The sequence below is a fragment of the Ursus arctos genome, unplaced genomic scaffold (assembly GCF_023065955.2).
Source record: "Ursus arctos isolate Adak ecotype North America unplaced genomic scaffold, UrsArc2.0 scaffold_22, whole genome shotgun sequence".
NCBI classification, from domain to species: Eukaryota; Metazoa; Chordata; class Mammalia; order Carnivora; family Ursidae; genus Ursus; species Ursus arctos.
The window spans coordinates 53,792,283-53,818,839 of record NW_026622897.1 but is presented as its reverse complement, the minus strand read 5'-3'; the positions used below and the strand labels follow the sequence as shown (position 1 = coordinate 53,818,839).

Here is a 26,557-nt window from a genome sequence, read left to right as displayed (position 1 = left end):
AGTTGGTTAAGCATCTGACTCTTGATTTTGGCTGAGGTCATCATCTCAGGGTCATGGGATTGAGCTCCTGTCAGGCTCCACACTCAGCATGGGGTCTGCTTGAGATTCTCTGCCTCTCCTTCTCATTCTGCCCCTCCTGCTCGTGATCTCTCTCAAGTAAATAAATAAATCTTAAAAAAAAAAAAGGAAAAAGAAAATTTTGGTTCTTAGTCCCATTTATCAGAAGAGCTAGATGTGTGGTTACATATATAGATACTGGGGGGCATATTAAGAGATTTACATAGGTATATTTGCAGGATGGCCCAGTAGACCTTTACAGTCTTAGGACTCGTAGTTACAGACCAAAGGAAGGAGTTAGGAAGGGAAATAATTTTTACAGTGTTGTCAGAGAGCATTCTCAGCTTTTTTTCCTTCTCTTTGCAGGGATGTTGGCAATGTGGTTGAAGCCATGTATGGGGACCTCCCTCCTCCAATTATGCTGATTGGACATAGTATGGGGGGTGCTATTGCAGTCCACACAGCATCATCTAATCTGGTGCCAAGCCTCCTGGGTCTCTGTATGATTGACGTTGTAGAAGGTAAGTTTTCTTAGTACTGACCAAATCAAATCGTTGATTTATGAGAGACCTCCATGCTAGATTATTATTATCTTGTTTTAATTTATTGTTGATTTCTACTCATCTTGAACTATGTCCCTCCGTCTTTATACCTTTTCTTACATTATTTTGTAGCAAAGGCACTCCCAAGTATTTTTTAATTGACATATAATTTTGTGTTAGTTTCAGGATTATAAAGTAATGATTCAATATACGTATATACTGTGAAACGATAACCACAGTATGTGTAGTTAATATCCATCACCACACATAATTACAAATTTTTTTCTTGTGATGAGCACTTTTAAGATCTACTCTCTTAACAGCCTTCAAATATACAATACAGGGGTGCCTAGATGGCTCAGTTGCTTAAGCAGCCGACTCATGGTTTTGGCTCAGGGCATGAGCTCAGGGTCATGAGATCAAGCCCCATGTAGGGCTCCGTATTCAGCACAGTCTGCTTAAGATTCTCTTTCTCTCCCTCTGCCCTTCCCCATGCTCACATGCATGCATGCTCTCTCTCTCTCTCAAATATATAAAATCTTTATAAAAACCAACAAATATACAATACAGTATTTTTAACTATAGTCATTATGCTGTACATTACATCCTCAAGACTTATTTATTTTATAACTGGAAGTTTGTACCTTTTGACACCTTCCCCCATTTCACCCACACCCCACATTATGTAATCATATCATCAGTTTCCATGTCATCAAGAATTCTTTGTAAATATCTTTTGTGGCTACATAATTTTTCATTTGTATGTATGTTCCCTAATTTTATTTAACATTTAAAAAGAAGCTGCCATGTCCTTTATGATGCAGCCTCAGAAGTCACACCATTGCTTATAAAAGTCAGCCCCTATTCAGTGTGGGAAGACTACACAAGGGAGTGAATATGAAGAGGCAAAAAGCACTGGAGGCCCTCTTAGAAGCTGACTATCACATCAGTCTTCTGAATTTTCTTAAGCTGCATCTTTTTTCCCCAAAACATCACTGAATTCTGCTCTCATTGAGGGCAAATGTACACGGTTAACCCAGTAAGTGTAAATGCTTAGAATATGTTAAGTGCTGTAGTTAAAATATGTGTTTAACATCTAGGTACAGCCATGGATGCACTTAATAGCATGCAGAATTTCTTACGCGGTCGTCCTAAAACCTTCAAGTCTCTGGAGAATGCCATTGAATGGAGGTAACCCACAAATCTATATTGTCTGTATTTTAAATGTTAGATTGTAGCTGTCCTTTTTCATCAGTTCAGGCACCAAGTTCAAAGAAATAGTTCAGTTTCCAAGCCTTAGCTTTATTGTGACATCATGTGTGGAAACAGTTATGTAAAGAGCAGAATATTGTTTTAATATTTAAATATTTCATACTTGGCCCAGTTATCTAAAATCCATACTTTTTCTAATACACTATAGTACCTCCTAGAATTTTAATAATTATGGATCATCTGCTCTCTAGCTATGTCCATCTCTGAGGTAAAAGTCTGGACTAAATGAGGCTCTAAGGCCTTTTCCACTTCTGACGCTTCATGGTTCTAGATTCACCTTCTGTGTTCCAGAGAAAATGGTGGAGAAGCAGAAGGGAGGGGCATAGGTTCCTTTCTCAGTTTTTATTTGGGTTACGGATAGTTTTCATAAAAATCGTAGATAGAATTGGCTATGGCTTCCACATAAGTAAAGGCTATTTTGTTGTTAATTTATTCATTAATTCAATCAATTATTTGACTAAATATTTATTAAACACTTTGTGCTAAAGGGTGAAATTTCAGAAATGAGTAACACCCTGTGTCTCCCACAAGGTAATCAGTCTCAGGATAAAATATCTTTAGTATCCTATCTTCCTACTTATTCTTTAAGATCATCTCTAGTTCCTTTTCCAGACCCTTTCTGTAACTCCTCCAAAATACTCAGATCACTCAATCAATCAAATTGCTAGAGCCCTCTGTCTATATTATATTATACTGTTTACCTCTTAAGTCTTCTAATCCTCCCCTAAAAGATATGCTTATATTGTCAATTTCCGTGTCTGTCTTAATGCTTTTCAACTACATCATAAGGCCAGAAGCTAGCCTCTATTTCTTTTGTATTTCCATATAGCATACAGCATACTGCTGACTGCCTTAGCAGGCAGAACATATCTGTTCTTTGAATCAGAGATATCAAGTGGAAATGAAGGACCTGATAAATAGAGCCTAGGTAGTTTTTCTAAGACAGAGGGTCTCATGCTAAATATGGCTTGCCAAAATGATGTTTGTATTTGGTGAGGTTGCTTCTATCTCCCTTTGTTCATACTACTGAGATGCAGGATTCCTATTCTCTTAGAAGCACCAAAGATCTCTCCCTCTTTGGCAGCCACAGCATTTCAGAATGTAGCTGCTGCCAGTTCAGCCTGTACCTCAGGCACCCTGCCTTCTTCCCCAGTAACAAGTGAGAAGATGATTCCAAATAACTTTTTAATTTTATTCAGTAAACTTTTTTTTTTTTTTTGGGTAGTACCTAAGATGTATCAGTACCTGATTTAAGAACTGGGTGATGGGGCGCCTGGGTGCTCAGTCATTAAGCGTCTGCCTTCAGCTCAGGGCGTGATCCCAGGGTGCTGGGATCGACCCCCACATCGGGCTCCCTGCTCTGCTAGGAGCATGCTTCTTCCTCTCCCACTCCCCCTGCTTGTGTTCCTTCTCTTGCTGGCTGTCTCTCTCTCTGTCAAATAAATAAATAAAATCTTTAAAAAAAAAAAAAAAGAACTGGGATGAATCAGGCTTAGTTCCTGTTGTCAAGAAACTGGGAATACAGACAAGTAAATATGTGAACACAATGAAAGAAGCACAGAGTTACAGAAGATAGGTACTTAATCCAGCATGGCTGTCATGGTGGACCAAAGAGATAGAGTTTTGATTCTAGTGGCAGATGTGGGATAGGAAGAGGGTTCTGTTTGTTGTATGTTAAAATGTTTTGGGTTATATGAGAGCCACTGATTTTTAGAACCCACTTTCTGATCCTGAGAATCCGAAAGAATACAATGAAGTATTTCATGATTTTGTTTTGTACTCTGCTGGATATCTGAATCAAGTTCATGACTCATGGCTATTGTGCTATTCCAGATGGGGAAAAAAAAGGATGTTGAAATACAAGGCCGACCTGTTTAATTCAGTAAATATTTAAAGCGAAGTGAATCCCCACTTCTACTTTCTTGGTCATCCTAATGAGAGGCAGTAGGTTATCGTCTTTAGAAGCCTAAGCTTTGAAGTTGGACAGATGAGGATTGGGTTTTGGTTTCACCACTCTGGCTACTCTGAGGAAGGGGAAGGAGTAGGGAGCGGGTGTGTTAATGGAAGTGGGAAATTGGTAAAGAGGCAATTGTAGTAATATAGGAAAATAATGATGGTAAGCATAGACTAGGATGGCAACAGGGGAAGTAATATGTCATATGTGGAATGTATTCTGAAGGTAGAACTGATAGGACTGCCTTATGGATTGGATATCAGCAGAGAAATGGGAGTTGGAGGCGGGAGGAGGCACAGCATGCAAGGATGACTTCTAGGTTTTTAGCCCAAGCAACTGGGCAAATGGTAGAGACAAAGTAGATTTGGGAGCAGGTAAAAGGTCAGGATTTTTGTTTGGATAAGCTGAAATGCTTATTATACATCTAAGTGGAAATGTTAAGTAAATACTTATATATACTTGTTAGAAGACGATGAGCTAGAGATAAATTGGAGAATCACTCTCACGTAGATAATGTTTAATAAAAAAGATTCCTTTAAGATAATTTTTTTACAATAACTTTTTTGAGAAGTTTTGTTGGATAGGAGAGCAGAGAAGTGGGGTAGTACCTAGTAGTGAGCGGGATTGAGAATGTTTTCAAAAGCTGTTTTATAATATCCACTAGAGAAAAACATAATGACCCACAGGATAACTACAGGAAGCAAGGTCCTCATAAGCAAGAGGGGATGGGAACCGTGCCCACGGTTGGCCTTGAATAGGAACAGAGGTGTTTTATATATTAAACAGTCATCAAAGCAGAGCATATGATTATAAATACGGTGTATTTGTAGATTCTGTAGATTCAATCTGGAGTAGAAAAATGAAATAATCATTCTGATTGTGTCTATCATTAAAATAAGAAACAAGGTCATTATCTAAGGGGGTTGCCCTTTAAAATTTTACATGATTTTTTAAGCTAAAAAGTTAGATTTAAAGAAATGTGTTCTGGGGGCACCTAGGTGGCTCATTCAGATAAGTGTCTGCCTTTAGCTCAGGTCATGATCTAGGAGTCCCAGGATCCAGTCCCACATCAGGCTCCCTACTCAGCGGGGAGTCTGCTTCTCCCTTTGACCCTCCCCACTCTCATGCTCTGTCACTCTCTGTCTCTCAAGTAAATGGATGGAAATCTTAAGAAAAAAAGAAAGGAAGAAAGAAGAAAAAAGAAAGGGGAAGGGAAAGGAAAGGAAAGGAAGAGAAGGGAGGGAGGGAGGGAGGGAGGAAGGAGGAAGGAAGGAAGGAAGGAAGGAAGGAAGGAAGGAAGGGAGGAAGGAAAGAAGAAATGTGTTCTGGTGGCCTGCTTCAGATATTGTTTCCAGCTCCCCCTGGGACTTGCAGCCATTTTGTTTGGCCCTTAGGCATGCATAGGTAGACAATTCTGAGAAAATTAATCTATTAAAATAGCATCTAAGCTCCTGAACTCTATACCATGGCATGCAAGGCCCTCTAGGATCTCGTCACTGCCCACCTATCCCTTTCTCCCATTCACACTCCCCTTTTGCTCTCCCCTGCTTCTCCTTGCACTCTGTCCTCTAAAATCCTCATCCTGTTGACTTCTCCACATCACAGTGCCTTTGTTCACAAAGTGCCCTCTGCCGTCGGGTTAGGCAGGACATTTGGGGAGCTTTTTTTAACCTCTTCATTCAGAATAAAGTGATTGCTTTGAACCTTGCCTTTATTGTATTGAAACTATCTGTTTGTGTTTCTTTCTCCCGGCTGAATTAGGTGCTTCTTGAGCACAGGCCTGGCACATTGTATCCTCCTGGTAAATGTTTGCAGAACTGAAATGGCTTGAATGTCTTTACTTAATTTTTACTACTTGGCTTGTAGCCATAATAACCAGGTAGGAAGTAGTGATAATCTCCATAGTAAGCTGTATTGGTAAACACAACTTTGTAGAGGTTCCACCGAATCTGCAAAATTATTCATTTGACCCTATGACATGATGAAATGGATGCTGAATAACCTCCTCTCTCCCTTTTCACTTTTCTAGCGTGAAGAGTGGTCAGATTCGAAATTTGGAGTCAGCCCGTGTCTCAATGGTTGGCCAAGTCAAACAGTAGGTCTTATTTTTCCCTGTTGGGCTGGGTAGAGACTGAAACATGTTGAGGGAATTACAAATTGCTTTTTGTTTTAGACCTGTCCTACTATCCTGAATGGCTTTAGATAATTTTTACAAATGAGCTCAGTTGGGCTCGCCTCATAGCTTTTCTTTTCTTTTTCTTTTTCTTTTTTTTTTAAAGAAATCCCAAAGCCTATATATAATATAGGATTACCTTTTTAATGCAACTCTGGGTCTTAAAAGGTGAAGAATCCCAGAAGATGGATATTAAAAATTAAGTATCCACTCTAGTGCTGGAAGCTATGATTTTATTCTGGTAATGGTCTCCTTCTTAGCCAAACCTGACCAGGAAGAAATCACAGTATAAAAGCTTTAGTGTAGCCTGAGTGAAAGCCAAATTCTAAGGCTAAGCTAAGATTATTTAGCCCAACTGATCTTCTTGGATAAGGTTACATGAGTCCTGAGTATTGCTGTGTAGTCACAAAATAAACTTTAGATGAATTGAGAAAATGTTGCCCAGCAGAACAGACAGGGAGCACAGAGTTGACGAAAATGATAATGGCATTACTGAATGCCTGCTATTTGCCAGGCACTGTACCAGGTATTTTATATACATGCTCTCATTTTAAAAATTTTATATTATGGAAATTTTTAAACATATAAAAGTAGAATAATACAATGAACCCCAGTATACATAGTGCCTGTTTTCAACAGTTGTTGACTCATGGCCAGTCTTGTTTCATCTGTGCCCCTTTATTTTCCCCTAATTACAAAATATTTTGAAATAAATTCCAAGATTTCAGTATACCCTAAATGATAAGGACACTTTAAACACACTCACAATACCGTTATCACACCTAAAAAATTTAATAGTTCCTTAATGTCATCAAATGTCCATTCAGTATTCACATTTCTAATTGTCTCACTGATAATTTTTTTATAGATCAAATCAGAATTACAATAAGGTAGATACATAGCAATTGGAGGATGTATCTCTTAAGTATCTTTTGATTTATAAGTTCGAACCCCTTTCGTCTCATTGTTTTTCCTTGCAATTCATTTGCTGAAGAGACCTGGTTGTTTGCCCTGTAGAATTTCCCACAATCTGGATGTTCTGATTGATTCCTGAAGGTGTAATTTCACATGTTCCTCTCTTAACTGTACTGTCTGTAAATTGTTAGTTACATCCAGAGACTTGATCAGGCTCAGGTTTGTTATTATTTTGGCTTTTTATTTGTTTGTAAGGATAGGTACTGCCTTTAGGAAGCAAGTAATTTCTGGTTGTCTCTTTTTGAGTGTTGCTAGCCATCGATCATTACCTAGATTCATTAATTCATTTGCACCATCTCATTTTATCTTTACAATACCTCTTTAAGATAAGTATTGTTTTGTAGGTGAGAAAATGGAAGTTCAGAAAAGGTAAAGTGGCTTTCCCAGGATCACACAGCTAGTGAATGACAGAGCTCAGATACAGTCTCCTGTGTATTTGACTTCAAGGCCTATATTATAGACTTTATGCCTAAAAGTGCATTTTGAGTAGTAATATCCAGCAGACACAAAGCAGTCTTTGAATAAGCTGTGAGACTGCCCACTTTGCAATGCCTAAATATTTTGAGATCAGATTCGTTTAAGCAGTGGTAAAGCATTTTGTGAGGAAGTTTTATGGCTTGTATTCAGGTAGTTCAGTGATTTTTAAATTTTACCTAAAATGTAAATTTAAGTCTTAATATGTAAACTTGTGTATATAGTGTGTTTTAATTGTCACATAGATACCAGATAGAATCTTCCTGCCCTTCTTGATCTAGGTGAAATTCTCTTGAACCTCCTAATCCATAGCTGTGGAAATCCAAAGCACGTCTTGTTTCTTTGTTATACTCCCTTGACCCTAGATGTGAAACTTGACACCTCAAGTCCCATAGAACACCCCCACTTGACAAAACATTTTGTGAACATACACTTTACTGAGATTGGTAGAGAAGACAAGGAAGGACAAGTTAGCACTGTTAAAAATCCACCACTGAAGTTTCACTGACCCTTCAATTTATCCCAGTCTCTTTATCTTGCTTGTTCTCTCTCCTCTTCTCCCTTCTCTCTCCCTTTCAAAGGCAAAATAACAAATTCTTCTTTATCATGCAAAACAGACCTTAGTACTAGCTGCTACCTAGGCCCTTGGGATTTTTACCTTTAATATTGTCAGAGTATTTTTTCCAACAAGGTCTTTCTAAAAGGAATTATGGTATCAGCTGTTCATATAATAATAATTTTTCTACCTAATTAAATAATAAAGATTGTTTTTTAGAGGAAAAACAACAACAGTAATTGGTTGGATCAGATGTTCTAATCCGCAAGGTTCAGCTGGCTATGGTTATTGTAATCGTCAGTTTCTATCAGCTAATTGAAAGTGGGGGCCTTTTACCCATGCTGTTTAAGCCTTGCTCTACTGTAAGCAGGATACAGTAGAAGAGTACCATCAAGTTAATTGGGCCTGGATTTGCCTTCCAGCCTCATCTCCTAATAAGCCAGGTGATCTTGGACAATTTTTTTACTTTTCAGGGCTACTTCATAGGATTTTTATGAAGATCATATAAGATAATGTCAATAAAACTCTTGTCACCATGCTACAGAAAATGCTTACTCCCTTCTGTGGGTCAGCATTGGCGCAAGAACTGGAAACCAGACCTTGAAATATAGTCATACCTTCCATGGCCATGACCTTCCATAGCCCTGGTCTATTTCTGCACATTTTTAAATGCACATTGTTCACATCCTCCTTCTCCCTGAAGCATTAAGTTTTAAATGACATTTGATTGTTAAAGACTGTAAGTACAGTATCTCTGAGATAATTTGTGTATAAAAGAAAGATGTATGACAGCACTTTTAAAAAAAAAACAAAACCCACCTAGGTGTGAAGGAATTACAAGTCCAGAAGGCTCAAAATCTATAGTGGAAGGAATCATAGAGGAAGAAGAAGAAGACGAAGAAGGAAGTGAGTCCGTAAACAAGAGGAAAAAGGAAGATGACATGGAGGTGAGTGAAAGCTGGCATTCTTGGAAGGATGGGGCAGTGAATCGTTTGAGTGTGTGGGGGTGGGGAAGGGAAGGTGACATGTTCTTTTTGTTCATCATTAGATATTTTAGAGGGTGAAGATATTATAATAGATATTTAGGTTAACTATAAGATATAAGGCACTTGTTGATAGCTTTGACAAATTGGAACATAAAACCTAGAGTATATACCCTACCCTCAAACAGACTGCTCTCTCATCAGATTCTCTCTCACCTCAGTACTCTGTTCCTATGGTTTATCTCATGAGACAATCTGATTTCCTACTAGTCTACGCTAGGCCCATCAGATCTTACTCATCTTTCAAGGTGTATCTCTTCAGGGAAGTTTTCTGACCTCATTTTATATCAGTCCCTCTCCAGTATAGCACTGAGAGTCTGTATGACATAACTTAGCACTATCTTTGGAAGTCGTGGCTAAATCATAGAATTGATTTTCATAAACGACATTCAAAGATACTATGGTCTTCTGTAGTCATCCCTAGAATGCAGATTCAGTGTCCTTTAATTGCACAAGAGTTGTCTCCCGACAAAAATAACCTGTGTATTTTGAGCACAGGAACTAATGTTCTATATGAATTTCCCTCAGCATTTAGCTGGGGGTGGGGGGGCGTGTGTGTAGCAAGTGTTCTGTGAGTACTTGTTGAACACTTGATTTGAGGATAGTCATGGGAAGGAGTGTTTTTTTCTTGGAAATGGTTGGTGAGCATGAGCAGCAGACTTTCTGGGATGGATTATAAACATCTTACTAAAGGCAAGTAATGGACTTGGTGTACACCACATATTCCCTTATGTCTGGAAGGAGGAGAGGACAATTGACCCTTGAACAATATGGGGGTTAGGGACACTGACCCCCAACACAAAAATCCAACTATAACTTTTAGGGCACCTGGATGGCTCAGTTGGTTAAGCGTCTGACTCTTGATTTCAGCTCAGGTCACAATCTTAGGGTAGTGAAATTGAGTCCTGTATGGGGCCCCGTACTGGGCATGGAACCTGCTTAAAATTGTCTCTCTCCCTCTCCTTCTGCCCCTCTGCACACACCCCCACCCCACACATGTGCACTCTCTCTCTCAAGAAAAAAAAACAACTATAACTTGGCTCCCTAAAAACTTAATCACTAATAGCCTACCAGAAGCCTTATCAATAAGATAAATAGTTGAGCAATACATAATTTGTATATTTATATATATTAAATACTGTATTCTTATAATAAAGTAGCTAGACAAAAGGAAGTGTTCTTAAGAAAATCATGAGGAAGAGAAAATGCGTTTGTAGTATTGTACTGTTTCCAGATCCATGTATAAGTGGGCCTGCACAGTCCAAACCTATATTGTTTAAACAGCAGCTGTACATTTTTTTAAACAGAATTTTTAATTTAATGAGGATCTTCTGTCATCCTTAAGATCAATGAATAATTCTTTATACCACTTTGGAATTTATAAAAATATAAACAGTGCATGATTAATTTGCCCTCCCTATACTCTGTGAGGTGAGGAGAGATCTTCTCTCCCGTGTTAACAGTATAGAAACTGAGACTCAGAGATGAAGAGACTTTCCCAAAGTAATCAAGTAACATTTAGTAGATCTGAGACTCTGATAAAAACTCTCAGTTACTTTTTGCCTTTTATGTGCTGGGAGCTATAGTAAGTACGTCACATTTACCATCGCTCGTTCTCATTTTAGCTCTGCATTATAGATATTATCACTGCTTTACAACGCAGGTACAGATTCTTGCCTATGGACATCTATAAATGTTGGTGCTAAAACACACCCAGATCCTCTGGTTTTTAATTCCAGCTTATTTTTTCTTTGTAGTTTTTTTATAAGCCCAGTTACATGGAGTTTAGTAAACTCCAGCAGTTTTTGTTAGGAGGGCAGACTGAAACACATTAGGCAATAAGGAGTACAGCTAAAACAGCCTACCCTTGAGGAAGGACACAGACCCCAAACAACACAAACTATTTCTTGCAAGTAGTAGATAAACAGATCCTGGAGATGTAATGCACAGCACAATAATTATAGGCAACAATACTGTATTATAAACTTCAAAGTTGCTAAGAGACCAGGTCTTAATTGTTCCTAGTACAAAAAAGAAATAATTATGTGACGTGGTGGAGGTGTTAGCGATTGCTATGGTGTTGCATGTCGCAGTACATAAATGTATCAAGTCAGCACATTATACACCTTCAATTAACACAGTGTTATATGTCAATTATAGCTCAATAAAGAAAAATTAAAAAATAAAATGATGGAGAAAATATTAATAATGTAAATTAAACTTAACAACTACAACAACAAAGAGACCAACTTCTAAAGCATGGTGGCCAGGGGCCATTTAGAGCCCATTATTAGCCCTCAGGGGATATCTCTGTTATAACTAATATAAAACGTGGTGTTTGAAATGATCCTGAGACATACATAAGAGTTCTCTTGCATCCATTTTGCTGTGTAAAAGAAGAGAAGATATACATTGGCGGGGGTGGGGGGTGTTGTCTAATACAATGTGGTTAAAATATAGAAAAGAAAAGGGAAACTTTAACCTTTGGTCCTTAAAGGAATAAACTTCAGTTGTCCAGGAGGTATTCGTTTATGCATAAATCTCTTTTTTTAAACTGCCTTATTGAAAGGTAACTCATCCAAAGTATACAGTTCAGCGGTTGTTACTAGATTCACAGAGTTGTGCAACCATCACAACAATCTAATTTTAGAACATTTTCATCACTTTCTTACAAATGTCATACCTGTTTGCAGTCACTTCCCGTTTCTCCCCAACATCAGCCCTCAGCATCCACTAATCTACTTCCAGTCTCTGTCGATTTCCCTAATCTGGACATTGAATATAAATGAGTACACATGGTCTTGTGTGTGACTGGCTTCTTTTACCTTAGCGTAATGTTTTCAGGATTCATCTGTATTGTAGCACGTATCAGTACTTCATCCCTGCTTAGGGCTGAATAATATTCTTTTGTATGGACAGACCACATTTTTTTATCCATTCATCAGTTAGCGGACATTTGGATTGTTTTCACTTTTTGTCTGTGATGAGTAATGCTGGGTACGAACATTTGTGTGCAAGTTTTTGTGTGGACATAGATTTTTATTTTTCTTAGGTATGCACCCACCAGTGGAATTGCTGGATGCTAATTCTGTGTTTAATCATTTGAGAAATAGCTTGACTATTTTCCAAAGTGCCCACAACATTTTATATTCCCACCACCAGTGTCTGAGTGTTCCAGTTTTTCTACATCCCTGTCAGCACTTGTAATATTGTCTTTCTTTTTTATTATAGCCGTCTTGATGGGTATGAATAGCATCTCATTGTGGTTTCGATTTACATTTTCCTGATGACTATTGATGTTGAACATCTTTTCATGGGCTTCTTGGCCATTTTTTCTCTGGAGAAATGTATATTCAGATCCTTTGCCCATTTTTCAATAGGGTATTTTGTCTTTTTCTTATTGAATTATAAGAGTTCTTTATATATTCTAGATACAAGTCTCTGATTTGTAAATATTTTCTCCTGTTACATGGATTGTCATTTCATGTTCTTGAGGTGTTTTTCGAAGTGCAGAAGTTTGATTTTGATGAAATTCATTTTATCTGTTATTTTGTTATGTCACATCTAAGAAGGTTTTGCCTAGCCCAAGGTCACAAAGATTAATACGTATGTTTTCTTCTCAGAGTTTTCTAGTTTTAGCTCTTATGTTTAGGTCTGCGAGCCATTTTGAGTTAATTTTTGTGTATAGTATGAGGGTAGGAGGTTTAACTTCGTTCTTTGCATGTGGATGTCCAGCTGTCCCAGGACCATTTGTTGGTAAGACCCCACTTTCCCATTTAATTGTCTTGCATTCCTTTTTGGAAATCAAATGACCATAAATGCCAGGGTTTTGCTCTGGACTGTCAGTTCTGTTCCATTGATATGTATGTCTGTCCTTACGCAAGTGCCACTGTCTTCATTATCGTAGCTTCATAGCAAGTTTTGAAATCAGGAACTGTAAGTTTTCCAGCTTTGCTCTTCTTTTTCAAGACTATTGAAATCCCATATTCTTAAGATTTTGATTTTTTGATTACTTGTTATGTGCCAGACCACGTTCCTGTTGTTTTACATACGTGAGTATCTTTAGTTCATCCTTACAATAATTTTCTGTTGCCCACTTTATAGCTCAGAAAACAGACTTGAAGAAGTTAGGTAACTTTCCCAAAGGGACCCGCAGTTTATTAGCTGACGATGGAGCTGGTTTTTGCATTAAGTCAAGTCTGACTGACACAAAACCTGTCTTCTTAAATGCTTTTCAAGTAAGGTGTTGGGAAATAATGCAAAGCCTGTGGTTGATGCCCTTGCGTGGAGAACCGCATCCCGCCCACATGAACATCCCGGAATGATTGGCAGCCAGCTTTCTGCTTCTTCTATCCAACAGTTAGATCTCATTACACTGATCTGTTTTTTTTTCTTTCTTTAGTTTTCTTTTTTCAAGTTTTTATTTAAATTCCAGTTATTTAACATACAGTGTAATATTAGTTTCAGGAGTAGAATTTAGTGACTCATCACTTACATACAATACCGCGTGCTCATCACCAGTGCCCTCCTTCATATCTATCACCCATTTAAGCCATCCCTCCACCTACCTCCCCTCCAGCAACCCTCAATTTGTTCTCTATAGTTAAGAGTCTGTTTTCTGCTTTTCCTCTCTCTTTTTCCCCCCATGTTCATCTGTTTTGTTTCTTACATTGATCTGTTTTATTACCATTTGTCAGAGGAGGGAATCTAAACTAAATTAACTTTATGATCCAGTTCTCCAAAGAAAGGATATATTATTATAGCCCTGAATACAGGAGCAACTCTAATTCTATCCAGATTTTTTTCTTGGTTTTTATATTTTTAGGACTTGAACTCCTTTTTTAAAATTTCTTTTTATAATATTGCTATCCTTGGAAGTTCCCTTACCTTAAATTTATCATTTGTGTATGAAATACAATGTACATTTCGGAGGGTCTTGCTCTCTCTGGCTGTGGAATCTGTTAGAAGTGGCTCATAAATGGGAAATGTTGCACATGCATTGTTTAGTGAGAACTGGAAGGCCTGACTACCATCCACTGATCTTTTTCTTTCTTTTTTTAAATTTTGGTAAAAAACACATAACAAAAGTTACCACGTTACTCATATTTAAGTGTATAGTTCAGTAGTGTTCATATTGTTGTAAAACAGATCTCCAGAGCTTTTTCATTTCAATCTGAAACACCGTACTCATTAAATAATTTCCCTTTCCTCCCATACCTACCATTTTACTTTCTATGAATTCCGCTACGTTAGATATCTTATAGATGTAGAATCGGTATTTGTCTTTTTGTGACTGGCTTATTTTAGTTAACACAATGTCCTCAAGTTTCCGCTATGTTGTAGCACGTGACAGGATTTCCTTCTTTAAGGCTAAAGAATATGTATAAAACACATTTTGTTTATCCATAGTTCGATAGATATTTGGATTGTTTATACCTCTTGACTGGTGTGAATAACGCTGCGATGAACATGGGTCTGCAAATATCTCTTCAAGACCCTGCTTTCACTCCTCCTGGCTGTATACCCAGAAGTAAATTTGCTAGATCATATGTGGTAGTTTTACTTTTAACTTCTGAGTAACTCCATGCTGTCCTCATAGTGATTGTATCATTGTATAATCCCACCAGCAGTGCCCCAAGAGTTCCAGTTTCTCCACATCTTTGCCAACGCTTGTTAGTTTGTTTTTTTTTTGAGAATAGCCATCCTCATGGGTACAAAGTGATATCTCATTGTGGCTTTGATTTGCATTTCCTTAGTGGTTAGTAATGTTGAGTATCTTTTCATGTACTTATTGGCCATTTGTATATCTTGTTTGGCGAAATGTCTGTTCATGTCCTTTGCCCATTTTTAAATCAGGTTCTTTGATTTTTTGTTACTGAATTGTAGGAATTCTTTATATATTCTGAATATTAACCCCTTATCATATATGTGATTTACAAATATTTTCTCCCATTCTGTACAATGCCTTTTCACTCTGTTGTGTTCTTTGATGCACAGAAGTTTTTAAGTTTGATGTAGTCCATTTGTCTATTTTTGCTTTTGTTGCCTTTGCTTTTGGTGTCATAACCAAGAAATCATTGTCATTTTCAATGTCATGAAAAGCTATATGAAGCTTTCCTGTATGTTTTCTGTTAGAAGTTTTATAGTTTTAGGTCTTATATTTAGGTCTTTAATCCATTTGAGTTAAACTTGTGTATTATCCAACTTCATTCTTTTGCATGTGGATATCCAACTTTCCCAAAACCATTTGTTGAAAAGACTTTTTTCTCCATTAAGTCATCTTGGACCCTTGTTGAAGTTCATTTGGCCATATATGTGAGAGTTTATTTCTGAGTTCTCTAGTATATTCCACTGATCTCTTTGTCTGTCTTTTTACCAGTACCATACTGTTTTGATTACTGTAGCTTAGCAATATGTTCTGAAATTAGAGAGCATGTGTCTTCCAGTTTTATTCTTTGAAAAAATTGTTTTGGCTGTTTGGGGTCCCTTGAGATTCCATATGAATTTTTGATGAATTTTTCTATTTTTGCAAGAATGTCACTGGGATTTTGGTAGGGATTGTGTTGAATCTGCAGATCACTTCAGTTAGTATGGACATCTTAACCATCCAGTGATCGCTAACACAATATGTTGCTGTCTCATGTTCACTTCTAGATTTTCATGTTGTGGTTACTGCAGTATCCCAACTATTTATTTCAGTTATACTATTTCAAATTTTCAATGATGCAGAAAAGTATAGAGAATCATTTATTTGTTCATTTTGAATTTGATGAGTCCATACCATGTGCCTGTGTAGTAGATATCAGGATTTAACAGATACATTTTGTAATATTTGTGTCCGATTTCCTTTTTCAGATTACTATTGCAGGAACATGATACCATTATCATAAATCAAAATATAAGAAAAAATGCTCTACCAGTAAATCAACATATTTTCAGTTTTCCCTTCCAGTTCTTTCCCTATGTGTACCACATTTTTCCAGTAGTAATCTTCACTTAGATGACATGTTATACTCTGCTTCTTTCTCTTAATATTATATCATAAGTATTTTTTTCATACTTTACTGTGCTTTTTATAATTATCCTTTTGATGGATATGTTCTTTTTGTCAAATGGGTATAAGAGAAGCTCAGTCTTGGCTCTACCATTTACTAGCTTTGTGATCTTAAGAAAATCTCCTAAGTTCACTGAAATTAATAGAAATAAAAAGTGAACTTCTAGTTATCTAAACATGGAAATTATAACAATAACCTATACCACAAAGCTGTTTTAATGATTAAGTGCATATGAAAATGTCTGGGACCTAGTAGCCCCTTAGTAAGTGCTAGTTTCCTTCCCTTTCCTTTTTCCAGGGACCTAGTTTTTGTCCTGTTCCTCCTGGGGTTGCCCTCAGAGACTCAGAACTTCCTCTTTTCCTCCAGACCAAGAAAGACCATCCGTACACTTGGAGAATTGAACTGGCAAAAACAGAAAAATACTGGGATGGCTGGTTCCGAGGCTTATCCAATCTCTTTCTAAGTTGTCCTATCCCTAAATTGCTGCTCTTGGCTGGTAAGTGTGTGTGTGTGTGTGTGTGTATCAGCTCAGGCTGCCATAACAAAATAGTTTAGATTGGGTGCTTAAACAGAAACTCATTTTCTCACAGTTCTGGAGGCTGGAAGTCTGAGATCAGGGTATCAGCACAGTCAAGTTCTGGTGGGAGCTTTCTTACTGGCTTGTAGACAACCACCTTCTCACTATGTCCTTAACATGGCAGAAGAGAGAGCAAAAGCAAACTCTCTGGTGTTTATTCTTAAAAGGACACTAGTCCTGTCATATGAGGGCCCTACCCATATGACTGCATTTAATCTTAATTACGTCCTCATTTAACCTTAATTATTTCCATATCTGCAAATGTGGTCACACTGTTGATTAGGGCTTCAACATATGAATTGGGAGGGGGGGGATACAATTCAGTCCATAGCAGTGCAGGTATATCATCATCTGAGTATGTCCTGGTTAAAACTACTCACCAGATGGGGCGCCTGGGTGGCTCAGTCAGTTAAGCGTCTGCCTTCAGCTCAGGTCCTGACCCCAGAGTCCTGGGATTAAGCCCCATGTCGGGCTCCCTGCTCAGCAGGGAGTCTGCTTCCCCTCTCTCTCAGCCTGCCACTCTCCCATGGTCGCTCACTCTCTCTCTCTCTCTCTCTCAAATAAAACAAACAAACTACCTACCGCATGGGTAGTACCTTCCAAAGTCAAGTGCCATCCTCACTCATTTGTGCTCTTCTCCTCTCCACATCAAATCCCTAAACCTAACGAAGCACAGGCATCCACCTGGGATAACCTGATTCTGGCCTGCCTATAATTCCTGGTTAAGCGCAAGTCCTCCTAGAGTGGTGGAAAGATGCTATGAGTATAATGGAAATTTTAAAAAGTAAAGACCTGTTTCAGAAATCAGTTTAAATGATCAAAAAAATTGCAGGGGAACCTCATTCTGGAAAGCTTCATGTGGTGAGCATATACCCTCAAGGAGCTAGGATTGGCATTAACATGAATTGAGAATGTCATCATGTTTACAACTTCGTAACAATTTTTACTTCATACTTGAAGAGCAAAACCTGATTCACACAACCTTTTCTAGTAAGCTACCTCTGGATTCTCCTATTTCGTTCTAGGTGTTGATAGATTGGATAAGGATCTGACTATTGGCCAAATGCAAGGTAAGTAATCAAGAAATTATGTCCAGGGGTGCCTGGGTGGCTTAGTCAGTTAAGTGTCCCACTTGTGATTTCAGTTCAGGTCATGATCTCAGGGTCGTGAGTTTGAGCCCCATGTCAGGCTCCACACTCAGCGTGGAGTCAGCTTGGGCTACTCTCTCTCTCCCTCTGCCCTTCCTCCCACTCATGCTCACATGTGCGTGCTCTCTCTCTCTCTCTCAAATAAGTAAATAAATCTTAAAAAAAAAAAAGAAAGAAAGAAAAGAAATTATGTCCCTAGGTCCTCCTCTGAGGGCAGAGTCAAGTGGAAATTAATGTTCCGAGATGGTGAAATGTAATGGAAAGAGCATGAGCTTTAGAGTTAAGCCCATACTTGACGTCAGCATCCACTCCTGACCCAAATATTTCCCTTTTCTGAGCTTCAGTTTTTTTCCTCCATCTAAGCATGGGAATTAACTCCCATCTACATCTCAGGGTTATAAGGATTAAAATGAGGCAGTGTCTGCAGAGTACATTATAAACCATAAAGTACCCTCTAAATATATAATATTGTGAAGGAGATATTCTGAATACTGATCAGTATTTTTATCACTGTTGGTATTCTTAGGAAAAGGAAAGGTCCAGGATAATTGGGATGCAAAGGGTTGTAAACTGTGTTTAAAAGACAGCATGGTGAGGTGGCAAAAGCACAGACTCCAAGGTTGGGAGTACGACTACTTTCCTACTCATTTGATGACCCCAGGCAAGTTACTTGACCTGCCTTAGCTTTAGTTTTCTCAGTCTATAAAACGAGAACGTGGATGGCAGCTTCACAGGGATCATGAAGTATAATGAGTAAAAAAGTGACATATTGTGCTCAGGTCCAGGTGTGTTGGCCAGATGGAAGTGGGGGCTGTCGGACCAGTTTTGTGGAGGCTCTTGCTTTAGTATGGGTGAAAGGCTTGATAAAGGTGAAGTCAATAGGCATTGGTGTCTTTCGGGTTATGGGAAGAAGAGGTGCTAACTCCAAGGCCAAGGTTTCAGGCTTAAGCAGATTCTGTTCTTGACCTTCCTTTTTTTTCTTTCTCTGGGCAATCTCATGGCTTTTATTTACATCCTGATAACTCCCAAAGCTAAATGTCCAACTCATATCTCTCTCTTGAGCTTCAGACCTGCCCCATGTATAAAACCTATTGGACAGCTCTACTTGGATGTTTATGATCTCAAACTATTCTTTTAGCTGTCCTCAGGCTCTCCACAGAAAAAGGGGCTATATTCCTTTACCACAGTTGTTCAAAGGCTCCTGAATGATTTATCACATTCTGGACCCAGGCACTCCTACCCTACTCCTCCTCCAACTACATAATATCCTGAAGCCTGGAGGAAGATCATGGACTAGGACTGGATGAGTTTTATGGCACTGATGTTGGTAATTCTGAGTTTAGACATCTTTCCTTAAATTCAATTCAAGCAAACCTTTCCTAAGCAGTCTTTCTGTGTAAGACCTATGCTTGATGCTGGACAGACAAAAGAATCAGATATGGCCCCTGAGACTATCTGAAAGCAGTTGATCTGGACTGGAGTAGCATTTGAAACCATTGTTGATCACCAGCCCTGGAATCAAACAGTGCTGGCTTTGAGTCACTGTTACTAGTGTTGTGGCCTGAGTGAATTGCTAACTTCTTTAATCCTGAGTTTTTTCATCTATAAAATAGAAATAATGCCATATCTCAGTACATTTGTATGGTGTTTAAATGCAAAATGTGTGTGAAGTAAGAGTCTGACAAATGATAGCTTCATTATATCCAGGAAGTACTACTCATGATTCCTCATTCGATGCCCTGCTATTTCCCCAGTAAGGATATTGCCAAGACTACCTTCTCTTTCAGAGTATCCCGTGAGTATAGAAAGTAAATGGCTGGAGTGAGGGACATCCCATAAGACAAAGGGAAATGGCCAAATTGGCATAGATTCCAAACCACAGCCTTCCCAGCAGTGTTTAAACCTGAATTAGTTATGGATTCCTAGAAACCTAGCACTCGTTTGTGATGCAACCTGGGTAAATAATTTAGGCTGTCTGAACCTAAGGTTCTTTATCTGTAAGATGAGAGGGAAAGGTTTGGAAATATGCCCACTTCATAGAATAATTGTGAGGATTACCCGTAATCGTTATTTTATGTGTACTAGGCATAGTGTTGTTAGTGTGTGTGAGTTCTCTGATTCTTTATACCCACTTTTCCAAAGAGGAACAAAAATTCATCCCTAGACATCAAGCCCAGGGTGGTTGGAGTTGTAAGTGTTATCAGGTCATTCACTCAATTATCCATTCAAGACTTACTAAGCACTTACTCAATGTCTAGCCCTCTGTTGGGCTCTATTGATATTAGGCCCTGTTCTTAACAGAAATGATATACTCCTAGGGAGGCAAGTACCAGCGGCATATAAAATATAAGCTTACAAAACAAGCAGGGCACAAGCTGCTCTGTGTTTGAACCCAAATGTGTTAGCTGTAGTATATTACGAGATACGAGAGAGAGTGAACTAGGGTAGACGAGGCTGGAGCACCCAGGGGCAGACTACTGCAAGAGGAAGGGCATAAGCTGGGCCTTACTGAATACAGTGGTCTTAGTTCCTCTCCTAATTAAATAAGCAGCGTTGGGCAAATCACTTCACTAACCTTGGTATTTCATCATCTCAGAAAAGAATTTCGGTATTTATCCTATTCAATTTTATAGGGTAGATTTGAGAATCAACTTAAAAAATGGAGAGAAGGGGGGCGCCTGGGTGGCTCAGTCAGTTAAGCGTCTGCCTTCGGCTCAGGTATTGATCCCAGGGTCCTGGGACTGAGCCCCACATCCGGCTCTCTGCTCAGTGGGGAGCCTGCTCCTTCTCCCTCTGCCTGCTGCTCCCCCTGCTTGTGCTCTCTCTGTCACATAAATAAATAAAATTTTTAAAAAAAAATGGGTAGAAGAGTATTTTGAAAAAAATTTAAAGCACTGTGTAACTGGGTTAGGAATCCTGGAATATGATGACCAGAAGGACTTCCAGACTGTGCTGCCTTATTTTGTAAATGGAGCCACTTAGGCTCTGAGAGTCTGCTCTCTCTACTGAGGGGAAGCTGTGGGTCCCATATCCTTTAGTCTGCTTAGCGGTCTTGCTTTATATGTCATCTCTGTTCAGTCTTAATAGCTATCACATTAATGGTGAGCTTACAGTGTTCTACAAGGCAGTGTGAGAAAGTGGTTAGTACAGTTGGGCATATAGTTAAGCACTCAAATGGAAACTTATTAGTATAATAATAAATTTCAAAGTCCTTAACATAGCTTACAAAACCCTTCACGGTATGGTCCCTGCTTTCTTCTCCAGCCTCATTGTTAACTCTCAAGAGCTCCGTGCCAAACTCTTTATTTTCAGGAACAAATACCATTTCATCCTTCTTTCCTTTGTGTAGGCTATTTTCTTTTCCTGTGTGGGAAGCCTTTCTGTATCCTTATCTGATTGTGAAGCCTCCTTTCCTACGTCCTTCTAGGTCCATGTGCTCAGTTTTATCATAAGAACTACATGCTACATTAAAATGTTGTGTTTTGTGTTCCCCTACTAGACCATAAATCCTATAAAAACAGGAACTGTTTCATCCGGTGTCTGGCCCAAAGTAAATGCAAGCTAAATAGTTGCCAAAGTCAAAAATGAAGGGAAAATCACTTGCCCAAGGTTATAGCTGCAAGTATTACCATCCTCCTCAAACCTTGGTAATTGGGTCCAAACTATTAGGGAGGGGCGTAGATAGGAAGGTCCTAGACTCCTGGAGTGGCCTGTGAGACCACAGAGGTGGTAAGGAGAGGGCCATTTTAGTCCCTGAGGTCACCTGGATTTGTTTCCTCGCCAGGAAAGTTCCAGATGCAGGTCCTACCCCAGTGTGGCCATGCAGTCCATGAGGATGCCCCAGACAAGGTGAGTCTGGTGCTCTGTGACTATAAAAGGACAGCTGTGAGTCACCTTGGCTCTCACAGAAAATAGCACAAGCCTCTTAGTCAGGCTGAGTTGCCTGCAGCAGCTACTGTGGGGCCTGCACAGATACAACTCCGCCATCTCTCCAGACCTTTCCCTGGCAGCTGCTACGGTCTTAACTTTCTGTGTATGGACTGGCACCGTGCAATTTCACCCCAGGGCCCTCTGGTTAAGATCTTAAGCTCCACTTCTCTCTTGCCCCCAAAAGCCAGATGGAAGAAGGGAAAATTGGGATAGAAACTGCTCCCTAAACTACAGTCACAGTTAGAAGTTAATACACACTCCTACAGAATAAGGTGCTTTTTAACTCTCAGGGGATAATTAAGCCTTCACATCATTCCTCTTGATTTCTCTGGAGCTATCCTTGCAAGGATGGTGGGGAGGAGTCTCCTAGCCTGCCAGGACTCAGGTCTTTAGGTTTCTGGCTCCCCAGACCTATAAGATCCATGAGTCCACTATAGAGCCTAACCTTCCAGTAGAAGCCCCCAGGACCTCAAAGCTGATTCCCATTGCCAACACCATATAGCCTGGAATATCTCTCCCTCTTCCAGGTAGCTGAAGCTGTTGCCACTTTCCTGATCCGGCACAGGTTTGCAGAGCCCATCGGTGGATTCCAGTGGTAAGGAAGTAACAAAGGTTTAAGGCGCCCAGCAGTGCTGGCCGACTCCAACAAAAAGATATTTGCAGCGTTATAAATCTCTCTGCCTTAGCCCTGCCTGCTTTGGGTCACCGTGCCTTTCTTCTTCCTCCTCAACACAGAGCCCAGCACATGTGTTTCTGCAAACCCGTGGTCGATGGTTTCTGTGTGCTACGGTCAGTGGGTTGCTGCTGAGCTGAGATTAAATTGTGCCTAGTCCCCACTCCACCCCTCCTCCCACTTCTTGAGGTGCCTCCTTCCCTGAGGAGGCTAGGAGGGGAATCGGTCTTTTTCCAGACTCTTAGAGAAGTTCTGTATGCCTTCTCCTGCTCTGCTGCTGAGGAAGGCTGGGCAGTCCCTGGAGACTGTGGAGCGATCCAGAGCGGGGTTTTCAGCCTCGGCACTATCGACATTTGGGGGCGTAGCCTGTGTATCGTGGGATGTTTGACAGCATCCCTAGCCTCTGTGCCCTGGAAACCGGTAGCACTCCCACACACACACACACAAAGTTGTGACAAGCAAAAATGTCTTTGGATTTTCCCAAATGTCTCAAGAGAGACAAAATCACTCACAGTCGAGAAACACTGGTTTGAGAGGAAAAAGGACGCCTCTCATGCTAGGAACTCTTCTGATTAGGGAGACACAGTTAAGACTCTTTGTTGAGGAGGAGGAGGAAGAGAGGCATGATTTCCCAAACCACACAGCCCTGGCCCCACCTTAGGGAGCTCCTCGTCTGGGCTGCAGTATGCCCCTGACCCTCAGAGAGCCCACGAGCCTGCTGAGTCAGATCTGCCAGCTGGAAAGTCTCCTATCTGATTTTGGTGAGGGTCCGGGGGAGCTGGTTCCCTACCCTCAGGAATCTGAAGAACGGTTGAAAAGAAATCGCTTCTGCAGTAGAGAACTCTGAGTGCCAGGACCTGGGAGGTGAGGGTGACAGGGCAGGATAGGCATTGGCAACGATGACAGGAGCCTGGTACGGTGAGCCACACATGTGACTCCCTCATGTCGAACCACCCCTCAGGCACCTAATCATTGATGGATCCCAGGAATCAAAAGTAAAGACTTAGTTTTTCTTGATAGTAATGTTTAAGCCCCTAGACCATTTGGTCACATCATCAGTTCACAGAGAGCAGAGCCCGTGTCTAGACCTAGATGGGGCTGTGGGGAGGTCGGACAGATCTGCAAGGGCCTTGGTGGTCATGAGGGTCCCGGGGCTTCCTGGAGGAGAAGGGGTGAGCAGGGGAAAGCTAGTAATGGTCACATTTGTTTTCCCTTCTCTTTCCACTCTTCACAGTGTGTTTCCTGGCTGTTAGTAACCTGCTGTCCGTCTCTTCCCCAACATTGAGCTCTGTTGTAAATACATCGCACCAGAGGCCACTGTGATGCCGCTGTCTCCTCACCATCCTGCCCGACCATGTGACACCGGCTCCCTATAGACGGGCTTCCCCAGATGTACAAACCCTTTTGTGTATTCCTGCCAAAAACATTGTTTTCCAAGGTCTTCGACCAACCTCGGCCTCCTTAGTCCAAGGCTCCCCAGCTCCCACCCTTTCCCTGTTCAGGGGTAGCCCCTGCCTATTCTCCCTGCCTTGCCTAGGGTGAAGCCTCCATCAGAACTGCCACCCTGGGCCCCATTCCTGGTATTAGGCAATGCACCTGTCTAAATGTCTCTCCAGGCTCAGGGACCTCCATTCCTTGAGATTGTTCTTGGCGTGGTCCTGCCCTACCTCATGGGATGGACCATGCACAGGGTGGTCCTTATTTTCCCCTTTCAAATAAAATATCAGTCAGGTACCTTTTTATCCCAGTCTTACTCTTCCAGGCTTGGAAGACCCGGAGAGGCCAGGATCCCATCCTTAGGAATAGGGAGGGGTGGTGGATAGCATCACAAGAAACCAGCCTGAAAATCAGGTCCAGTCAGTCCAAGCACATGGCCTCCCATCTGGGGAGAGCCCACTGTCCCTCTCCCACATGTCTGGGCACCTGCCGTGGGCTGAGGCCAGGCTGCTCCAAGGGCCTCTTGAGCCCTCACCTGCCGCAGAGCAACCCAGGTTAAATACAGCCCGTGCACAAAGCCATAGGCTAAAGCCTGTGGAGTTGTTTTTAAGAATCAAATTTAACCATTGTCATAATTGGTCCCCGGAGGTGTGCAGAGTGCCCACTTGCCTCTTCTAGACCCACAGCTTATCTTCACCATTTGTGGTTTCCATGTCACTCTTCATAGAAACAGTACAGCCCAGCATCCTCAATCTTTGCCCTCTCCTAGCTGCCTCATCACAGCACTGCGGCCTCCCCATGCTGCCTGGGCCCGCCATTTCCAAGGGCAGGAAGGGGCAGTCTCCTGCAGCCCATCTTTTCTGTGACTGTCTTAGGTGATGCGTAGCCCCCTCCACCTTTCCACCCAACAACTTCCTATATCCCTGTCCTGCTGCACGGTCCAGAGTCTGGGACCTACTTTGTTTCTTTGTTATTTATGACCTTGTTTAAAGAGAATAAATATCTCCCAACCTTTATCGATCTTGTCTTTCTCCATGGAGTTGTCCTTATTTCTGCTTATCTGGGGACAGGGGGACAGTTTGTTGGATTGGATTTAGTCACCATAGGTCTCCAGAAACCCCTTTCCTGAGCCCATCAGCATCTTATGCTCTGTTCCTCACATCCAGAATGCCCAGTGGAATGGGCAGAGCCAGGCTCCACTGCAAACAGGGAGACCTGGATTCTAGTCCCATTCTTCCAGTTATGTGCTCTGTCGACGTTGGCCCAGAACAGGATAGTCTGTGCACTGTTTATGTGAGTTCCGACACTCATGGCTTCACACCTGCCAACACCAGAACTCTGCCCACAAGCCAGATCATCTCCTGAGCTCTAGATGCTTAGGTTCATCTGCCTTCTGTCTCTCCCAGATGACCAAAGCCACTCATATTCCTAAAATTGAACTTGCCTTCCCCTTAAACCTTGTTCTTCCTCCCGTGTTTCCTTGCTCAGTAAGTGGTAGGTACCACCATCTATTGTCCAAACCAGACAGACTGAGCTCTCTAGATGGCTCCCTCTCTCACACCTGCATCCAGCTTACCACCAAACCCCCACCCATGCTCTTTTTTACGTCCCCTGTTTCCCATCCCACAGCCCTGCCATAGCTTAGGCTTCATCTGTCAGCTAGCTCACTCAGTACCCGGGCTGGTTTCCTGCCCTAGCCCCTCCCTTGGTCATCCTCTACACGCTGTTGGAGTCTTCTTCCTATTAGGCTATGGAGCCAGGCTGCCTAAATTAGAACCCAAGGCCCACCCCTTACAGGCTGTTTGAGATAGCCATGGACTTTCTCTCTTTGTGCTGCAGTTTCCTCTGAACAATGATCAACAGTACGTCCCTCACACAGTCTTGAGGACTATGTTAAGTGACTACAGGTTAACTGGCTCTCAGTAACCGGCTTAGGGTAAAGCACTCAATAAATTGTTCATGTCATGTCACTGCTATATTGTACTTAGACCTTTACTCAGAGTGGTCTGCGGACCAGCAGCATCAGTATCATCTGGAAGCTTGTTAAAAATTTTGTCTCCACCCAGACCTGTTGAGTCAGAACTGATCTGCATTCTAACAAGCACATTAATTCTGAGTTCTGGTTTAGATGTTCCCGAAGTATTTCAGGGTAAAGCATGAGCTCCGTAGCAGAGAAGGAAAGTGCCTTGTGTGTGATGTGCTTTCTCCCGCCCAAGTGCTGGGGGTGGGGGGGGCTCCCTTTACTGGGCTGTGTGCTCTCTGTCCACAGGAGGGCAGCATAATCACACGCATGGCTTTCAGAAACACATCCGCACTTCCGTTCACCGGGCAAGTCCTAATACTCAGCAAATTTTGCGTGTCATCGAATTCACTTTACACACATCTCGTTTAATCCTCACAGCATCTCTATGAGGTAAGTGGTGTTACTCCTCTTACAAGTAGGCAGACAGGTCCAAATTCATACAGCCCAGAGGTGGTGGTGTCAGAATTAAGACCTAGCTTGTGTCCTCTCCACATTGCCTCCCGGACAATACAGGGGACCCTGAACAGAGGTCATTTTGGTCTAGGTACCATTCTTAAAATAACAAGAGGATGATGACCAGGGATTGAGGCTTCTTCAGGCTTGATGGCTGGAGACAGAATGATACGTTGAGCTTTCGGTTACGTTCTGTGCTATCACTTACACCTCCT

The 26,557-nt window shown here is 40.9% G+C and overlaps 1 protein-coding gene across 1 annotated transcript in view; it reads left to right on the top strand.

The window, feature by feature from the left end:
• The window catches only part of PPME1 (protein phosphatase methylesterase 1), a 72,187-nt gene extending 47,305 nt beyond the window's left edge, over positions 1 to 24,882 (top strand). The window contains exons 6-14 of the mRNA XM_057316703.1: positions 424 to 578; positions 1,700 to 1,790; positions 5,855 to 5,920; positions 8,827 to 8,950; positions 16,468 to 16,597; positions 17,704 to 17,748; positions 21,611 to 21,675; positions 22,284 to 22,351; positions 23,664 to 24,882. Coding sequence (XP_057172686.1) covers positions 424 to 578; positions 1,700 to 1,790; positions 5,855 to 5,920; positions 8,827 to 8,950; positions 16,468 to 16,597; positions 17,704 to 17,748; positions 21,611 to 21,675; positions 22,284 to 22,351; positions 23,664 to 23,682 — 763 coding nt within the window. The 3' untranslated portion in view covers positions 23,683 to 24,882. The remainder of the gene's footprint in view (positions 1 to 423; positions 579 to 1,699; positions 1,791 to 5,854; positions 5,921 to 8,826; positions 8,951 to 16,467; positions 16,598 to 17,703; positions 17,749 to 21,610; positions 21,676 to 22,283; positions 22,352 to 23,663) is intronic.
• Positions 24,883 to 26,557: the final 1,675 nt, after the last annotated feature.